Source organism: Poromitra crassiceps (genome assembly GCF_964638095.1).
Source record: "Poromitra crassiceps genome assembly, contig: HAP1_SCAFFOLD_356, whole genome shotgun sequence".
NCBI classification, from domain to species: Eukaryota; Metazoa; Chordata; class Actinopteri; order Beryciformes; family Melamphaidae; genus Poromitra; species Poromitra crassiceps.
Window position 1 is genome coordinate 163,967 of NW_028152048.1, and position 21,034 is coordinate 185,000.

Here is a 21,034-nt window from a genome sequence, read left to right on the forward strand (position 1 = left end):
CTGGCTGTGTTTTTTTACAGCATGTTTGTAAGGATTTAGAATGCCTTTTGCTTTGCAGTGTGTCACTGGTTTTGCTCTTTGAAACGGTGTATGTTGCTGTAATATAGACTTTGTATACTTTTTAGTGCAATTTCATCCAATTGTCTTACAGTTATTTTCAGATTTTTCTGTAATATCGGTCTTTATAGGCATAGATTTATTTGTAAATAACCAACTGAGCAGTTCTTCTTACTGACTGTTTTAGAGACTGGGAAAAATAAATCATGTGACATACAGTAACTAGTTTTGATGTCTAGTAGTCTGCTGCGTTTGTCACATTTACTCTACACATTGATAATTCCATAAAGATCAGCTGTGGCCTGTTTGCTGTGCGTTTGGTCATGAAGTGTGGTGAGACTATTGTCAAAGGGAGCATGTGCGTTGATTGAAAACAGATTATATGACTCTGGAGACGTGTTCGAGCCTAGGTTCAGGCTGAAGTCCATGGCGTTTTATCAGAGGAGCACCAGCGCCCCCGTGTGGACTGCATTGACCTCGCAGCCTTGTTGAGAGCTGTTAAACGTGGACGTTAAACATGAACATGTGTTTTACTAATAACACTGGATATACAGTATTTATTGCAGGCAACTGCATTACCGTGTGTTTTTGCAGTATTGTGGCATTTCCTTACCAGCTGTTAGGCCACAGCTTCGGTTGAGTTTGGCTGTGACTTGTTAGGATGCATTGAAACAAATGGTTTAAAGGGGTAATCGGCCAGAATCTGTGTTTTTGATTTTGGCGACATGTTTGGTGTTAAAGGGACATTCCACTGATTTTCAATGCTGATTTATTTTGCACAGAATCTCACACATATCCGACAATGTAAACCGTTTTGCAGACAATCATTTAGTTTGACAGTTGTTGAGAGTTGCTTTGAGTAAAGTTGTTGACCAGTGATGTCATTCATGCACAAATTCAATCACTGGTCCACAACTTTACACAAATCAATTATCAACAACTGTCAAACTAAATGATTGTCTGCAAAACGGTTTACACTTTTCGGATATGTGTGAGATTATGTGCAAAATAAATAAGCATTGAAGATTGGTGGAGTGTTCCTTTAAGCGCTCACTGCTGTGGTTGTTGTCTGAACTGCTCTTCTCACAGATCACCTGTCAATCAAACCGTGTGTCCAGTGCTGTGACTCGCCTTTTCTTGGAGTTTCTGTTGATGACGTTTGTTTCTGTAGGTGGCGCTCTTTTCTTTGTCTCTTCAGCCATGGTGGCTATCACTGCTGATGCTAACTACCCAGCTCTGCTTTCTATGTATTCCAAACAAACCTGTGTTGCTGCTGCTGGGAACATGAAATGCACCACTTCCTTTGCAGCAGAGGATTACTTCCTGGAACAGACCTGCCCGTGTTTAGAACAACAAAATGTACAAGATTTCATGATAGGCTATATAGAGTACCGGAGGGATGACGTATTTTTGTAGGCGGAAGACGGAAGTCCCGGATTTCCTGGATCGTACGGGGAAAAGTCAATGGGGTTTTAAAATGGGGATTTCACTTCAATGCATAGAATAAGGTCTGTGGTTAACAAAAGCTTACACTGGCTTTACACGGTGAAACTTTCAGGCAACTAGTTGCAGGTTGCAAATTGCATGAGACATCATTTTCATGCAACTTGACATTTACACAAAACAATCAAGTCTCGTGCAACGCGGTAGTTTGTTTCACTAAAACAAGCTAGCTAGATTGGTAATGTTTCATCTGTCATCTATTGTTTTGCCTTTTCTCTCTCTTGCTACAGTACAGTGTACTAACTTGCATCTTTGTATCTTATTTTGTATCGTTTTCTAGCTGGACATAATATCAATGTTGTATCAGGTTTTCTTCTGCCACTGGCTGGCTACTATCTCTCATTATTATGGGAAGAGAGCCCTCAGTGTATTAATAGCCTGCAATGATACTTATCAGCGTTTTGATTGGCTGTTGCATGAAACTAGTTTCACAAAGTTGAGAGAGTTTTGCAAACTGTTGCAGCTGAGTTTCAGACAAGTTTCAAGTGCGTTGCAGAGGGCTTTAGACCATGCAAATCACTTGCAACTTAGTTTCACCTCAGTTTCAACCAACTAAAGTTGTGTGAAAGTTTCACCGTGTAAAATTAATCACATTTAAGACTTTTGAAGCGTAAATGTGTTTTTAAAAAACGCTCCAAAAGGCATAAAAGTGATTCACGTTCGTGAAGATTATATCTGCTGAACTCAAATGACCGCTCCCATAAACTTTTGTTAAAGGGACACTCCACTGAAAAACAATGCTGATTTATTTTGCACATAGTCTCACACACACAGGGAATCTGTAAACAGTTTTGCAGAGATTAATTTAGTTTGACAGATGATTTGACAGATGAGAGATGATTTGAGTTAAGTTGTGGACCAGTGATGTGAGATTCATGCACAAGAAATGACATCGCTGGTCCACAACTTAACCCGAATCAACTCTCAATAACTGTCAAACTAAATGAACGTCTGCAAAACTGTTTACAGTTTTCGTATTATGTGTGAGATTATGCGCAACATAAATCAGCATTGAAAATCGGCAGAGTGTACCCTTTAACCACAGACCGTATTTTATGCATTGAAGTGAAATCCCCATTCTAAAACCCCATTGACTTTCCCCCCATAAGATCCAGGACGTCCGCCTTCCGCCTACAAAAATACATCATCATGGTACTGTATTGGTGGTATAGGTTGAATGAGAAAGTTGAATGCTGCTATTTCATCCTGTGCTTTCTCTCTCTCTCTCTCCTCTCTCATGAACAGCTCTAGGTCGCGGTCACGCTCCAGATCCCATTCTCCCCCGTCTCATAACCGGGAGAAGAAGTATCAGAGGGGATACCACCAGAACAACCGCGAGTTCCGCGGCTACCACCGCGGCTTCCGGAGGCCCTACTACTTCAGGGGCCGCGGGCGGGGCTACTTCCCGCGCGGACGCTACCAGCGGGGGGGTGGAGGTGGCGGCGGTGGCTACCACAACAACAACAACAACAACTTCCGTCCCAACTGGAAGAACTACAACAGACAGCACCCCCAACAACACAACCATCATCATTATCAACAGCAGCTGCAGCAGCAGCAGCAGCAGCAGCAGCAGCAGCAACAGCCACAGCAACCGCCAAACAGCAACCGCTCGCACAGCCCCAAGAAGCGCTGTGGGAGCCCTCCCCCTCGCCCCCGCAGTCACTCCCACCATTCTGACCGCTCCTCATCGCCCGTCTCCAGGCACTCCCAGCAGTCTTCCTCCTCGTCCTCCCACTCCTCCTCCTCTCCTAAGTGCAGGTCGGCCTTGGGGCTGGCTAAACAGAACTCCAAGGATGCGAAAGAGGAGCACTCTGCACCACCCAGGGGTGTCCAGAGGGGAGAAGGAGGAGGAGGAGGAGGAGGAGGAGGAGGAGGAGGAGGAGGAGGAGGAGGAGGAGATGGAGAGCCAGCGGAGCTCCTCGCCGGTGTGTCAGGAGGAGGAGGCGTACACACAGAATGTCCAGCTGGTGGAAAGACTGGAGGAGGGAACTGGCAGGGGCTAACAGACTACAGCAGCAGCCCCAAGAAGGATGGTACTCTGGCGTGCTCAGCTGTTATTGATGGTCAGATCAGCCAAACGACTAACCAGTCCAGTCCCTCGCATAAAAGCAGCACCAATGACAACAGCAATGGTGCCCCCTCCTGGCAGATGGTGGGTAGCTCATCCTCTACCAAAAGCCCCTTGCTGCAGGAAAGCCCCACCACGATCTTTTCCAGCTTTGACTTCTTCTCCAAAGATGACAACCTGGATGGAGATAAAGCAGCAATCTCCATTGCCTTCAAAAAGTAAGTTCTTTCCTAGCCGAAATTCCAACACTTATAGCAAACTGACGGGGTTTATACTTGTGGATTTCACCTTGTGAAATAAAACTTTATTTAGCTCTTAATTGCTTTCACATGCGTTGGTCTGGGGGACTTTTATTTGCTTTTAGAAGTAGGTGTTCCCTCGTTCCTCTGATGTTTCTTTTCATACACCACACAATCATTTTGCTCCTGGTATTTTTCCTTGGCACTGATTTAGGAAATGGTGGTAGTCATAACAAACTAAAATAGGATTGAGTGTTTTAGTGCTTTTCATTGCCAAACCCTTGTGTTATTATGTCTTTATTTATTAGTCTATTTCATTGCTATTTTCCAAAATGCCTTATTTGTATAGAGGCCGCATTGAGACATCCTGTAATATAATGAATTCACTCAAAGTTCAATTTGTGAAGTAGTTTCTTAAAGCAGCTACGAGCAAGATTTTCGATTGTTATTAAACAGTCTAAATGTAATATTGATGCATCACATCTTACCTATAATAGTAGCTGAGACCAAAGCCGTGTGAATCGGAGATTGCTCTCTTGATGATTATAGAGTCTGTCGTCTGTCTTCCGGCGGGCCGGATAAACCCGGAAGTGAAACGAAACGGTTTACGGCAGCTGCCTGCCTTCAACCGTTTCGCTCTGCCTAGCAACAGACCATAAACACGGAGAACGCCATGCAGGGGCTTGCTACTCTCGCGAACATCTCTCGTTATATTCTAACAGTTTGTTTGGAAGTCATTTTGTTATTTTGTGGTTATGGCCGAAGTGGCTGCCGCAAACCGTTTCATTTCACTTCCTGATCTGCCCCGGCCGCAGACAGACTAATTGTCAAGACAACACTGGCCCAAGCGAGACTCCTCGACGTTGGTCTCGTCTACTATTAGAGGTAAGATGTGAGGCATCGATATTAAAATTAGACTGTTTAATAACAATCGAAAATCTTGCTCGCAGCTGCTTTAAGTACAGGTAGCATGCTCCGTTAGATACAGCTCTTTTTTGTGTCCTTGCTGTTTTTCAGGTTTCTGGAGGAGCACAATCATAAGAGAGCCAAAGCGGCTTGGGAAAAAAGCCACAACGTGGAAGCGAATGATACGGACGGGGAGAAAGGGAAAGTGAACGGCAAGGCCTCCGCGGGTCTCTGCGACTCCGTGTCGAGAAAACACAAAGAGGACTTTGACGGCGATGTGTCGATGAGCAGCTTTTTGAAAGCTTCTCCTTTCCTGCCCGCTGACGGGGAGGAAGAGGGGAACGTGGTAATCAAGCCGCCCCAGTCCAAGTCACTCCGCAGGGACTGGCACAATGGGGACGAGTCTTCCAAGCCGCAGGGCAAGGTGACTTGTTCAGCCCGTGAGCTGTTTGAAGAGCACTTTGGCAAGTGGGAGAACTTGGCTTCTTACCCACAGCAGGTCGCTAAAAACAATGACCTCGATGCCATGGCCGAGGAGATATACCTCAGCCGAAAGCAGGACAAAGCGGCGGCCATCGCCGCTGCCCTCGCCAAGAGGGAGCTAGCGGGAATGCTTGAGGATCTCTCCCCGGAGAGAGGCTGCAACAAAGCATGGAGGGGAAAGTCTGCCTCTAGCCCATCTCCTACACCACCAGCACCACCACCAAGGAGAAACTCTGACGTGATGTTTATGGTCAGGGGGGAGGCCTCGCCTCTCCAGGTCTCAAGGAAAAGAGAGGCAAAGTTTAATGTCCGAATGGATTTCCTTGGAGATAGCCTGATAAGGTGAGTATCATCATACAGTGGTTTCTTGTCCCCCTGTTCGCTATGGGTTTCCCTCAGTGGGGAAAATCTGGAAGTCATAGACCTGGAAGTCTGGGCGTCCGGAGAGTGCAGCATAGAGACAGTCCGCATGTCTGGGAACGCCCACAAAATGTTAAATGGCTGGCGCGCGAGTGGGGTAAAACCGCCGATATATCTCATGGGCTGACTCACCAAAAGACGGTGCTGCGGCTTTTGGTGGGGGCTCTACTGGGGGTTCTAGAGCAGAACACAAGATGTCTGCTCAGATGTGCGTTTACTGCGGTGGTTAAATCCCAGATCGTGTCTGCCTGGGCTGGCCTATCAGCTAAATTCTAACTTTGCTGACTGGATAGAACGGGGGAATTTACCCCACCCTGACCCCGCCCCCAGCAAGGCTGAGCCAGCTAACCCAGCATCTATTGTGGGCATTCCTAGAGCCTGTATGGGCGTTCCCAGACATGCGGACTGTCTCTATTAGATTCCCTGCCTACCAACACGAGGGTCGCAGGTTCAGGCCCCCCGCGTTACCTCCGGCTTGGTCAGGCATCCATACAGGCACAATTGGCTGTGTCTGCGGGTGGGAAGCCGGATTAAGGGTATGTGTCCTGGTCGCTGCACTATGCTTCCTCTGGTCGGTTGGGGCGCCTTTTCGGGGGGAGGGGAACTTGGAGGGAATAGTGTGATCCGTGCTACGTCCCTGCCGGTGAAGCTCCTCGCTGTCAGGTGAAAAGAAGCGGCTGCGACATGCACATGTATCGGAGGAAGCACGTGCTAGTCTACAACCCTCCCCAGATCGGCAGAGGGGGTGGAGCAATGACTCTGACACCCTAGCAGGGGAATTGGCCATGTACATTTGGGAGAAAACACTTGATAAAAAAAATATCTTTGTTTGTGTTAAGAAGAGTGCATTTCAGACTTTTTCGAATGATAAATACACCCGGAAGTCATAAATCATCAGACATAAAGCATCTACCTGTAGCTTAGGTCATTTTTCAAATAGTAGTGGTACTCAGGCCCGTAGCCAGGGTTAGAGAAATACTGAGGTAATTTTAGCATGGCTTGGGGGGCCGAAAATTCTGTCCATTTTAAAGTAAAATGCTTCAATCTGGTGCACTTTGAGAGCAAAATTAAGAGGCTAGATCTATAAAGAACTACAGACATCATGTTAGATTAATATCCTCTTTACTGTGCTGTTGCTTTACAATGATACAAAAAATAAATGTCTCCCCATATAATATAATTGATATTCTGCATACAGGTCACATGGCAAAATACTGCTCAATTAAATACAATGGCCCATCTACACAAACATCACTTTACAGGGGAGTTACTTACCCATTCACTTCAATAGAACTGTCCCCAAAGTCTAGCCCCAATCTAGCCTCAATGCAAAATCTGAATGTTGTGAGTTATCTCTCTTCCTTCTATAGCACACAGAGAGGAAGCAAATTGTTGCATTTCTGAACAACTGTCACATTAAAACATCAATGAGTGCGTTTACATGCAGACAATAAACGGATAACTGAGAATAATCAGTTTATGGCAATAATCTGATTTCTGCGTTTACATGCACTTTAATAATCCGACAATAGGAAAAACCCGGGTTTACATGATTCAGTCAATTAGTCGGATTTCTCTCCAGAAGGCAGCGGTAATTCCGCAATAAAACAACAAAAGAAGTTGCAAAATGCAAAATCACATTTTCATTACTTCTTGTCTGGCTCGGAGGATGGTTTAGGTGAAAATTAGTTTGTATCTCGTTGTCGGGAGGCGTCGCTTTGGAAGTGTGAATCTGTCATATATTTCCAACTTTACCAAGCGCACAGAGACAGGCAGGCGACTGAAGCACGTCAAATAACATGAACGATACAGATCTTGACCCAACTGAATTTAAATAGCTGTCAGAAAACTGAGAGAATTAAGGTCTTTAGTGGCGGATAACTTGTGTTTTGAACAGCTGAGTAGGCTACGTTTTGTTCGTATAAATCGTTTTAATCCGTCATCTGAAAAAACCCGTCACACACAGATCACGGCTTGCACACTGAGTCCAATGCGTTTTATTAATGCGTCGTTCTATTCGCAATTCAAGACAAATATTCGTCATCTCCTGTATCCACATTACAACATAGCAGTGCAGCAACGGGGAGGCAGCAGGTCGGGAAACGCCTGTTGCAGGAGCTCCGTGCTGCTCACCTTCATCTCATCAAGCCGGCTGTGGTGCGCCATGGCCGGGGAGAAGCAGCAGAAAGGGGCCAGTGAGTGAGTGAGTGAGCAGCGCGCGTCTCCAGCTGCCTCTCTCTCCCGCAACGTGTACATGCGCAGATGTATAAACCCGAAAGAAAGCTGGTTATGCTGTATACATGCAGAGAGAACACCGATTATTGCCCAGAAACCTAGGTGTGTTTATCGGTTTATTCATAACCCGTTTATGACCATAAACGGATAAAGCTTATCGGTTTATGCTGTTTACATGACCACTTGAATAATCAGGTAACTCAGAAATCCGCTAATAAACAGTTTATTGGTGTGCATGTAAACGCACTCAATGACAGATGAATAGATCTGGGGGCTGGGGCTATTTTCTAAAAAAGAAAAAAAAAGAAAAAGAAAAATTGAAAATACCGAGGTCATGACCTCGGTGTCCTCAATGGTAGCTACGGGCCTGGTGGTACTTGATTTCTGTGTGAATGAACAAAGAACAATAACGCAAAAGTTGAGACGTATTTGGATTAAAAAACGACAACAAAAAACACTTTCTAGTTTGTCTTGTTCTTGGCCTAATTTTGTTCCAAAGAAGGGCAAGAGACATAAAGGCCAAAAGATTTGTCATTTTCATTGTCATTTTTTTACCTCTCTCTCTTCTTCAGCCCCTCTGATGTTTTGGCTGAAGAGCGACAGTTATCTCAGGATCTTGTGCAATCCTCCAGAAAGGATCAGGAGTTCCGCTCCATCTTTCAGCACGTTCAGGCCACTCAGTCACAGAGGAGTCCCTCGGAGCTCTTCGCTCAACACATTGTGGCCATTGTGCACCACACTAAAGGTGAGCCCTCTCTCTCCCCTGCGCTTCAGAAAGGTAGTCACTATGTTCTTTTGATGACGTGATTTATTAACATGAGCAATGATATATTTACATGTGATCAAGATTATGAAGACAGATTATGAATGTTCAACGGTTATGAAAAGTTCAAAGTCTTTGGCGATTAGACTCCATCACGACTCTGAGACGTCATGCTGACGTGATGGAGAGACGTCATGCTGACGTCATGGTGATTATGAAGGAGGTAGTGAAGCCGTGAGTAGAATAGGATATCCCCCCCGTGGAGTCTAGACCTGGTGGTGGTGAACTAAGAAGGCTTCTGGAGATCTCTGACCTGGAGGAGAATGGGGTGGAGGAGGGTTGCAGCAGCACTGAAATGACAGCAGATCAGAGTATGAGAAGGGAACAGCTCTTAAAGGTTGCCGCTAAAGCTGTGATTGGCTGAATGGGAAGGATGTGGCCAGCTGTGATTGGATTAGCAAAACCTCCCACGCCCCCATAATCAGGTAGATGCATAACACCTGAAGAGAGAGGGAAATGTGTAAGTGAGAAACATTACAGTGACTCTTTCTGAAATACGTTAAAACTTGTCACACATGCTTTTATAATACAGCTCAGTTGAACTCATAAAATAACAAGTTTTTCAGGAATGAAGAAAAGAATGGTTATTCTCTCACCGACACACATTTTTGGAATTACACTATTTGGTTTTTTAAAGTTTTTAATGGCCTGTGTGTCTTGAAAGACAATTCATTCTTGACTCATTGCAAAAACTAAACACAACACAATTGCAGCTGTATGCTTTTTAATTTGCAGCGATATATATATATATAATATATTTATATATATATATATATATATATATATATATATATATATATATATATATATATATATATATATATATAAAATAAGGGGATGTAAAGCAAAGCAGCAAAGGCTTTCAATATGAATTGATGCAAGCCTGATAATATTGGTAACCATCTTTCTAGGCCTTCATTGCAAATCAATCAAATCATTTTCAGTAATAGAGAGCCGCAGGAACGAATCCGGAAATCATCGATGCTAACACTCCTGTTTCTTCACTGTTTTCGTATATGGGGTTTTTGAATGGGTTTTTGGCGCAATGCTTCTAATAAGGTCTCTGGGCAACGCAAGCTTAATCAAACGCGAACCAGTGTTCAGTAGGATAATCTTCACACATGAGGACCACTTTCATGAGTTTTGAAGCTTTTACGTGCCGTTAAAAGGGCGGCTAGCTAGCAAACGGCTAAATGAGACTACAATGTTGTGTCGACGGGGCTATTATACGTCAATAACGTCATCACTTCAAAGGACGAACACGGAAATTATCTTTCCCTCACCTGGTTCAGCCCGGGGTAATCAGTGCACAGCAGCGCACACATCAACAACAGTCCAGGTTGAGTGGTGACGTGACGTGGAAGCCTATGCGACACTGTGTGTCCTTCTGGATTAGCTTAGCACAAGCTTTTTACTGCTAGGGCTCGCATTTACGCTTCAAAACTCATGAAAGTGGTCCTCATGTGTGAAGGTTATCCGGCTGAACACTGGTTCGCGTTTGATTAAGCTTGCGTTGCCCACAGACCTTATTTGAAGCATCGCGCCAAAAACCCATTCAAAAATCCCATAGGCAGAAACCGTGAAGAACCAGGAAGTCCGGGACTTCCGCGTTCCGACTACAAAAATACGTCATCCCTGCGGCTCTCTATTGCAAATAGCCAGTAAATGACTGAGCAGCATCGCTGTTGGATGGAGAGGTGACTGAGTGATCAGTTTAATTGAAATCAGTTTAATTGAAATCAGTGTAATTGAAATCAGTGTAATTGAAAGCCATCTTCTTGCTGTTTACCTGTATAGCTCAGCACTTTCCCCCTTCTGCAATGAGTATAAACGAGCGATTCTCCATGTACCAAAGACACGCTGCAGAGAAGGAGATGATGAAGGCCAGGAAAAGTCCAGAGATACACAGGTAGAGTCGCCTCCCCCTCAGTGTGCTGTGTGGCTTCACCTCTTCTTTTAACAGCTTTCAGGTATTTCTATTGCCGCTCCTACCTGGAAATCAGCAGACTATCATGGCTTATATTTTGTGTTCATGCTCAGTGTGTGTGTTTCTGTTTGTTTGTTTTTGCTGTACCTTTTTTGTTATTTTGTTTTTGCTGTTAAATTGTGTTCACATTCATTTGTTCTGTTGTGGCACGTGCTATGACACCTCTGTATGTATGGTTGGTTATCGTTCGGATTTGAACAATTCTGATTCCGATTCCAATTCTGCTTATCAATCCCGGTTCTTAACGATTCTCAATTCTGATTTGTTGAGGGGCGGGGTCAAAACAGGCCACATGCATATTTCAAATGCATCTTCAGGGACTACAGTGCAAATGAGCTTTTAGCTATTTCTGGTGCAATATATTTATTGTGTATTGTCCCTGCTCAAATATACAATAAAGATAAAGAAATAACTTTTTTTTAAACTATTACACAAGTCATATTCAATCATATTCATATTATCATAACATTGCTTGTCGTCATTTATGATGAACTTTTGTAACAGTTTTTTGTATCAAATTTTAAATGAACACTTTATATGTAGTGGTCCGTGTCATGTTCGGGTGGGAACTCGGATTTCAAGAATGTCCTGCACGCAAAATTTGTTTAGGAATCGATAAGCAGAATCAAAATTAAAATGTCGATTCCGTTTCAATTCCTGTGGAATCAGAAATTTTGGAACCTGTTCCAATAGACCCTTCTCACGGGGGCCATTTTGTGTCGAAAAGGCAGGGTCAACACAGGTGCAAGCAAAACACTAATGAGGGTTTCCAACTTCCACGATTGGAATTTGGAAACCCTCATTAGTGTTTTGCTTGCACCTGTGTTTATCCTGCCTTTTTGACACAAAATGGCCCCCATGAAAAGGGTCCACTTGGAACTGGTTCTCGATGCCCGACCCTACCTGTGTGCGCATTAAACCCGACCTGTGGTGCGCATTAAATGACCTTGTATTGAATGTGTCTCTTTCTTGTAGGAGAATTGATGTTTCACCAAGTGCTTTTAAGAAACACTCTCAACTTTTCGAGGCGATGAAAAGCTCTGAGGATGGCAGTTACAACAAGGTGACTGAACATTTTGCAGTATGACGTATGTTGGAAAACGGCAGCAAACCAGTGAGCCAGATGCCTTTAGGCTGCAGTGCATTCTCTTTAAGCCCCATGGCTTTCCCCCAAGGAAGATGCATAAAGAGTCTAAGAAAAGAAAATGCAAAATGACGTTTGTTGTGTTGTTGTATTTGGCCTCCACCTGTGGTGCATTGGTTATACTGTGGGTACGAGCCTGCCCAAAGGCTATTGAATCAAATAATGTGAAGCTCCTGTGCCCAAGCTGTTCAAAGGACTCTAAGCAAATATCATAGTAAGTATTCTTTTGAAAAATAAGGAACGGAAATAACCAACAGCAAGCGCTACATGCACTTGTGCTTACATGCTTGTTTTTGAATTCAATCTCATAATATGTCAGTTATTAAAGCCAACCCATTCTCACTCCGAGCGCGTAGCATATTGACGCTTTGTCCCGTCCCTTGTGCGTCGCTTGTTACTAACACGGTACCCTTGAGCGACCCATGAAACGACTTGGGCTTTCCGACTAAACTCCAATGTAAACCCATGGGAGTCATCTTTGACGCTCATGGCAACTGCTCCCCCATTAGTCAACTGCTCCCCCATTAGGGTCTGGGCGGAGGAGCTAACCTCTCCCAGCCCCCATGCCTAAACCTAACCTCCCCCAGACCCTAACCCTAAACCTAACCTCTCCCACCCCCCATGCCTAAACCTAACCTCCCCCAGGGCTTACCCTAAACCTAACCTCTCCCACCCCCCACGCCTAAACCTAACCCCCCCCCAGACCCTAATGGGGGAGCAGTTGACTAATGGGGGAGCAGTTGCCATGAGCGTCAAAGATGACTTCCATGGGTTTACATTGGAGTTTAGTCGGAAAGCCCAAGTCGTTTCATGGGTCGCTCAAGGGTACCGTGTTAGTAACAAGCGACTCACAAGGGACGGGACAAAGCGTCAATATGCTACGCACTCGGAGTGAGAATGTGTTGTTGATGCGCATGGAAACAGACAGTCAAGCGTTTCTGAATGAAAAAGGCAACTATAAAAAAAAAAAGCGTGACAATTAGTAAACTCAAATTAGCATGAATGAAGTTAGCTTGTTGTGGTTCAATATGTTTAGTGCACTGGAAAATCCATTCCAGAATTGCTTCTTCATGCCAGTCAAATGCCCACCATGTCCACTGGCTGTTACCAGGGTTTTTCCCTTCTCCCTTTGGCCTCGTATCTAGGTTACAGGCCAGCTTGGCTGAGAGCGGACTGAACGCACCCCCTCGCTAACCCAAAGTCTGTCCACGACGCTGTCTTTTGTTTTGATTTGCTCAGGACGTTGGGGCGAAAATCAAGGGTGACGCTACGGACCTGCGTTTGGATATTGAACGCAGCAAAAAAGACTCCACCCATGAGAGAGATTGCAAGCAGGATGGGGGGACAGATCTATATGTGGAGAGATGGAGAGATATAGGAGGTCCCCCCCCACATTCTAGTAGAGAGAGATCTGGGGAAAAGCCCTCCAAACGCCACAAGAAGTCAAAGTATGTGCACCTGTCCTGCATTTTTTTTTAATTCTATCAAACTATCCACAGTTACTTTGCATGCTGCTGCTCATCTACCCTATAATGTAATAATAATAATAATAATAATAATAATATAATAATATTTAAACTTACCTGTTGGGTGTTTGGGGGGAAATTGTGTGTATCATTTCTCCTTTTAGGAAAAGTAAGAAGAAGCGCTCGCGTTCCAGTTCCACCTCTTCTTCTTCATCATGTAAATCGCACAGGGAAAAAGACCCCCCGCACGACAAGCCGGACCCCAAAGAGGAAGGGTTCAACAGGGCCCGGTTGGGTCCGAGGAACTCTAGCGGACCTGTTGAAAGAGGGAGGCCTCGTGGAGGATTTGTAAGTCCAACTGGTTATGGTTAAGATACAGGATATGGGCTAGGGTTTATGTATGTTTAGGCAAGTAAAACAACTGCTTATGGTTATGATTAGGCAACTGAACCAACTTGCAATGGGAAAGGTTTTGCTTTCTGCTTTTTAACAGTTAACACAATAGAGACAGTCCGCATGTCTGGGAACGCCCACAAAATGTTAAACGGCTGGCACGCGAGTGGGGTAAAACCGCCCACATATCTCATGGGCTGACTCACCAAAAGACGGTGCTGCGGCTCTAAACTACAGGTTTGGGGGTTCTAGAGCAGAACACAAGACGTCTGCTCAGATGTGTGTTCACTGCGGTGGTTAAATCCCCGATCGTGTCTGCCTGGGCTGGGCTATCAGCTAAATTCTAACTTTGCTGAATGGATAGAACGGGGGTTTTTACCCCGCCCTGACCACGCCCCCAGCCAGGCTGAGCCAGCTAACCCAGCGTCTATGACGAGACGTGGCCTCAACCTATGGGCCCTATCGTCTGCCTGCACAAAGGACGGGCAAATTGCGTTAGTGTTTGTCCCGGCTGTCATTGCTACCTTCCAACCTGCATAACTGCCAATTTCAGGCTGTGCGCTCCTACCGGTAAGATGGCCACCGGCTTTGCGCCCTCATCTGCACCTGTGGGTGTGCCGGTCTGAAAAGGAGGTGTGACCAGCAAAAACTCTGGCATTGAGCTATATCTTATGCTTTGTTCACACTATACCATACCAACCATACGCCAAACCCACGCTAAAGTCATGCTGAAGCTGAGTGTCACGCTAGAAACACAAGAAACACTCCCTTTTCCCGAGCACCCGGCTCGGAGCTGCTCCTCTGACCCCTCCCTCCCCTCACAACTTGCATTGACTTCATGCCTGCACGCTTGGGAAATGGAACAGAAGCTGAAACTATCGGTTCAGCGTAATGTGGAATTATTTACCTATCTAAATGCAAGAGGTCGTTCAAGCAATTTGAGAGCGTGATTTATCAATTTCACGTTCAGATTTTGGACCCTTGGACTCAAAAAGCCCCCGCCTGTACTTAAATTTGCTCTGATTGTCCTCAAACGGTACGCTCACACTCAAAAGTTTTCTGCTTGGACAGATTTCCTGCACTCGCACTCAAAGATCCCCTGTTCACACTTATATTTGCTCTGTTTGCGCTCAAACTCTGTGCCTGCATGCAAATGTCCTTCCCTCCTCCTTCAAACTGCTTCTGTGCACTCTTGAAAGTTCTGCTCTTGGATCTCTTCTCTTCTCTCAGATTTGTTGTGCAACAATCCTGTCAGAAATCCACAGCCAATAGAATGCCAGGATAGTGTCACATGATCGCTGGGTCGGGGATCATGTGACACTATCCTGACATTCTATTGGTTGTGGGTTTCTGATCAGGGGCGTCGCTAGCCCTGGGCTTCCGGGGCTAGAGCCCCGGATGTTTTTTTCCTAGCCCCAGAGTTTTTTTTTTTTTTTTTTAATTTTTTTTAAAAAAATTTTTAATTCAATAAACAAAGTCTGGCATTAATAATCAGTACATTATACAAAAAAATCAGACTAAACATTTACAAAATTGGAACAGACAATCAAATAAACAACAAAATAAAATAAATAAAGCAAAATCATTAAGTCAGAGTTCTAAACAGTTTTCTAAAAAAAAAAAACAGAAAATATCAGTAGGCTATGCAGGACCAAATGATCAGTTACTATTGTCATAGTGTGTCATTACATAATGTTTCTGCTTCACTCCTCACCACCTCCTCTCCACACGAGCTCATCATCTCACTATGAAATTATTCAAACAAATGACATGCGCCAACATGCACAGCATCACAGTAGCTACAACTATGCAATTATCTTATGTTATTTAGTTGTGAAGATATTTTCTGAGATAAATGGGCCTTGATGCTCAAGGCCCATTTATCTCAGAAAATATCTTCACACAGAATATTATTAACCATACAACCTACAACCTACAACGCTAGCATCAGCATGAAGCCACAGCCATCCACTCCAATGTCTATAGAAGCTAACATTAGCATGACTGTCACAATAACAATGCCTTCACTTCACAGTTACATTAAACAAAACCACACATCACTGCTTCATTAAACCATTACAACAAACAATACGTTGTTCCCAATTCCAGCTAGGCGCTTTTGATTAGATAGAACCGTAGGTTGAAGAGCGACATGTGTTTTGCGACCGGCCGGTGAGCACACCTTACGTCAAGTAGCGTAGATATAACATCACTACGTCCACTCTAAGTTTCAAAATAAAAGTACCATATGATACAAAAACGGCACCATCAGAATTTTGGTTTACAGGAAGCGTGTACCTTAATAAAATACCTTCACAGGAGTTACTGGGGGGGTTCGTACCATTGAGATATAATATTTAATAAAATAAAATATGTAAATTTGCTAAGTGGACTCCCGCCAGAACCCTATCAAGGACCTCTGGTGGTCCCTGGACCTCGAGACCCACTAATCTTGTTCTTCTGTATCCATCTCAAATGACTCACAACATGGGTATTTACGGATTGGAAAAACCAAAAAATTTTGAGTGGAGGGGAGGGGAGCCCCCTCCCCCTTACCCCCCCTCCCCGTCGGGGTACCTGGCTAAAGCCCCCAATGTCTTCAGGGCCTAGAAACGCCCCTGTTTCTGATGGAGTTGTGTCACAGAAAATCCAAGCGCAGACCAAATATCCAAGAGGAGAAATTCCAAGAGAGAGCACACTAAGTTTGAATGGAGAGGGGAGACATTTTAATGGAAGCACAGAGTTTGAGCACAAGCAGAGGAAATCTAAGCGTGAGCAGGGGATATTTAAGTGTGAGCACATGAAATCTGTCCATAAAGAAAGGTTTTGAGCGCGAGCGTAAAGTTTTGAGGACAAGCCGAGTCAATCTGAACATACGGGGGGCTTTTTGAGTCTAAGGGTCCAAAATCTGAACGTGAAATTGATAAATCATGCTCTCAAATCTCTTGAACAACCTCTTGCATTATGATAGGTAAATAATTCCATAAGCGTAGCTCTAGCGTGGCTTTAGCGTGGCTTCAGCGCGGCGCGTTAACAAGGACGCTGAATATAAACTGCGTGGCTTCAGCGTGGGATTGGCGTAAGGTGTGAACATGCACTTATGGTGGACTGCAAACAATTGCGACAAGACCAGCTGAGAAGGTGGTTTTAGCGCAGGGGTGCCCAATACGTCGATCGCGATCGCTAAGGCCGTGCTGGCAGATCGCCTTCCCATTCATAAAAATCCATTTAAAAGAGAGAGAGAGAGAGAGATGGAGAGAGAGAGAGAGAGAGAGAGAGATGCAGGGACGTTTTGTTTTCATCTGTCTGGCTGCGGCCCTAACGCTAGCAGCAGCCCCGGCCTGCCAGACAGCCAACGCTTATGCAGTTGTTTGCATTAACAAAATAAAAGTCTGTTATTTTTTTCTCAAAAAGGAAGGTGTTTTTCCTCAGACTTTTTTTCCATGTGTTTTTAAACACAATTAAATCCTGCAATCACTTTTCAAATGGTCCTATGGACACGGTTAAGTATAAACTTCATAAAGGATTTAACCTGTACCACGCTCTTTAAATGTACAGCGGGTAATCAGCCACTGTGACCGCACTGAAGAATATAGCAAAATCAACCCGTGTGAGAGCAGTAAAAATGAAGCTAGTTTTTAGTATTCGACAGACATTCACACTTCACAGTCAATGTCTGTTCAATACCCAACCTAAAACTAACTTTGCTGCGGGGCAAATCTCCTTTCTTTCAATTCCGCGTCTGTTTTGGTCATAGCCTTCACAAGAGAGAGCAGCAGAGCGGAGGAGATAGGGGGGAGACATACATGTAGATAGATAGATACAGTAGATAGATAGAGAGAGAGAGAGAGAGAGAGAGAGAGAGAGAGAGAGATATATAGATAGATAGATAGATAGAATGAGAGAGGAATAGATAGAGAGATAAGAGATAGATAGTTAGATAGATAGATAGATAGTTAGATAGATAGATAGTTAGATAGATAGATAGATAGATAGATAGATAGATAGAAACAAGAATCACAAGAAAGAAAGAAAGAAAGAAAGAAAGAAAGAAAGAAAGAAAGAAAGAAAGAAAGAAAGAAAGAAACCAATCAATAAACTGCAAAAACAACTCTCTCTCTCTCTCTCACACACACACACACACACACACACACACACACACACACACACACACTATCATCACCTCTGCGGTGGGCGCTGTCCGTGGTGCTGAAATGACAAAGACCCCTAAAGACCCCTCACTCTCTCCCCCTCTCTCACATAATGTCATCACAAAAGTGTTTTTAAGTGGGGGGGTTTCAGTTTCAGCAAATTGTGGAGTTAATTAAGAGCAATATTTAAATCAAGTTTGAGTTTGTTAAATATATATATATATTTTTTTTAAGCGACAACTGCCATCTTCTCTGCTTTCTCTTCTGCCTTCTTCACAGCGGTGCGTCAGGATGTCAGACATTAGTGGAATATCAATTGCAATTATACATGGAATCAGCTTAGTAGGACAATCAACCCAAATTCTCTCATGTCACTCCCCTCTTCCGGGACCTTCACTGGCTTCTCATCTCGGCACGCATTCAATTCAAAACACTGGTTCTGGCCTACAGGGCAGTACACCAGACTGTACTGTACCACTCTGTACTTACATGGTCAGGCTCCAAACCTCTCAGCGCTCCCTTCGCTCCTCCACCAGTGCAGGTCGCCTCGCCCCTCCTTCGCTATGGGGGCTCAAAAGTCGCTCATCCCGTTCGCGACTCTTCTCGTCCCTGGCACCTCAATGGTGGAACAAGCTTCCACCTTCGGTCATGACGGCCGAATCACTGCCGATCTTTCGGAAAAGACTAAAGACACACCTTTTCATGCTCCATCTGGGCCCTTCTTGAACTAACTTATCTCTTAACACATTGAATGCCAGCCATGTTTTCATTCCTGTAGGTAAGTTGTGCCAGGGGTGTTTTTGACGATTCTGGCTCATTTTAGAACAGCCGAGGATTCTTCTCTGTTAAGAATTCATGAACACCAATCATCTAAAAATAACTAATAGAATGTGTGCTTTCTCTGTCTAAAAGAGTTAGTTTGCAGAGTTAGTAGTTATGTAGATATTAGCCGTTGAGTACAGCATGGTTTCAGCGTCTGGAAATTTATTCAGAGATAAATGGCTTTTTGTGAAACAGTCACTTTAACCATTCATTTTTGGCATCAGTAAGACCGTCAGACATTCTAAACAATAGTTTTGAACAGTAATTTCCTCCATAACAACAGGAAACACCCCTCTCATTCAAACTCCTCCCTCCGTGTGTCTTCTCCTCCTTCCTCCTAACAGCGGGCGTGTCAGAAGCGCGTTGTGCTGCCTGCCTGTCTGTCTGCGTGCCTGCCTGCCTGCTTGCCTGCGTGCAGGGACGAGTCTGAAATGGATTACTGTAAAATCGCCAAGCCATTTCCTTGAATGGCTTGCTCCCGCGGTGTGTGTGTGTGTGTGTGTGTGTGTGTGTGTGTGTGTGTGTGTGTGTGTGTGTGTGTGTGTGTGTGTGTGTGTGTGTGTGTGTGTGTGTTCGCGCGTTGCCCCCGCGGCTCTGGGGGGAAGAGATCTCTGTCCGTTCTGTGTGTGTGTCCGGGCTTCTGACTGTAAAATCGCCAAGCCATTTCCGCGGGAGGCGGCTGCTTTTGGGTCCCGTGGCTGTGACTTCTCTCAGTCTCTGTCGCCACTTAGTGGTCGGTAAAATAGATTACACACATGCTCTTGCTCCAAATAGTTATCTCGAAGATGTAAAAGGGGTTGATTGATGTCCCACCGTCAAAAAAAAAAAATGTTTATGTAAGACGAGTTAGCTCGTCCTTGGCACTTAAGCGCTGGATTATGTAAGACGAGTTAGGTCGTCTCTGGCACTTAATGTGTTAATAAAAAAAAAAAAAAAAAAAAATCTAAACTAACCTAAACTAAACTTGTACCACTATTCCTTCAGAAGTTGTAGTTGTCATATATTGTGTTGCATAGTTGATTGCTCTATTGCTGACAAAAATGTGTTATTGTAAGTCGCTTTGGATAAAAGCGTCTGCCAAATGACGTAATGTAATGTAATGTAATATGATAATCCACATGCCATCAACACATCATTTGGTGTTAACAAGTTGTGTTCATTTCACACATTTTTGAGAGATCAGGTTGGTTGGGAGTGCTACCTTGTTTGTTTGTTGTTTGTTTGTCATGTTTATTTTGAATATGTATGTAAACAAAACAGAGACAATATACGGGGCCTTCAAAATTACACGTTAACAAGTCGATTGAAATAGTATTATGAAATAGAGATGAAGGGGTAACAAATGTAGACATATTTGAAAAGGAGTGAGAAGAAGTATAACTTATTAACTCCCACCCCTTTTCCACAATACTAAATTATTATATTTATACTTGTATAACAACACATACTATAGAAATATCCACATATATATATACATATATATATATATATATATATATACATGTATATGTACATACATACACACATACACATACATACATAAAACACTAGTCATATGGTAATACCAGGGGCGGAGCGACCCTATCAGCCCAGGGGGGGGCGAAGCTCTTAGGGGGGCCCCCCATCCCAAAAAAATAATAATAATAATAATGTTTTTTTTTTTTTTTTCCAATTAAGGCCGGCGGGGAAGAAAAATTTGCCTTTTTTGCATGTTTGAATCTGTTTTAGCCATATTTAGTGGAATATCTCATTTTAAACACACCAATGTTATTGTCTATTGATTGAATTGCTCTCACACTCAGGCCTGGCCTGGCCTGGCATGCAAAAAAAAAAAAAAAAAATTTGATTGGGGCCTCTGCCCCGGTGTATGCTCCGCTACTGAGTAATACATAACAATTATGTATATATATGACAATAATTGTTGTCATATATACACTATCCCATACATATTATTCAATAATGTAACTATATAGTTATCAAAAACCTTCAACGTAAGATTCACAATGAGTCATTTCTAGTCCACTCCATCTCAAGGGTCTTTTTCGATTCCTTGTCTTTTCCTCAAATTACAGCAATTCAGAATTGGAGGAAGGTGCTGGAACAGCCGGGGGAATTATCAGGGAAACACCTCACATAATAACTCTGTGAACATGCCACCAAAGAACGAAGACTGGGACCCAGAGTTCACTCCCAAGAGCAAAACATACTACTTGGTAGGGTTTGCTGCCCTTCTTCTATATACAATCTAGCCCAAGGTAGTACTTCCACAATTGACGTCTTAACCCAAGCAGAACTAATGTTCTCCATCCTTCTCCTCTGCCTTTCTTCTTCCAG

The 21,034-nt window shown here is 43.9% G+C and overlaps 1 protein-coding gene across 1 annotated transcript in view; it reads left to right on the forward strand.

The window, feature by feature from the left end:
• LOC310771097 (thyroid hormone receptor-associated protein 3-like) overlaps positions 1–21,034 on the forward strand; it is a 38,572-nt gene that overhangs the window by 16,152 nt on the left and 1,386 nt on the right. Inside the window, exons 3-11 of the mRNA XM_083663768.1 lie at positions 2,806–3,391; positions 3,473–3,849; positions 4,888–5,601; positions 8,487–8,659; positions 10,535–10,646; positions 11,700–11,787; positions 13,108–13,316; positions 13,499–13,682; positions 20,773–20,913. Coding sequence (XP_083519894.1) covers positions 2,806–3,391; positions 3,473–3,849; positions 4,888–5,601; positions 8,487–8,659; positions 10,535–10,646; positions 11,700–11,787; positions 13,108–13,316; positions 13,499–13,682; positions 20,773–20,913 — 2,584 coding nt within the window. The remainder of the gene's footprint in view (positions 1–2,805; positions 3,392–3,472; positions 3,850–4,887; positions 5,602–8,486; positions 8,660–10,534; positions 10,647–11,699; positions 11,788–13,107; positions 13,317–13,498; positions 13,683–20,772; positions 20,914–21,034) is intronic.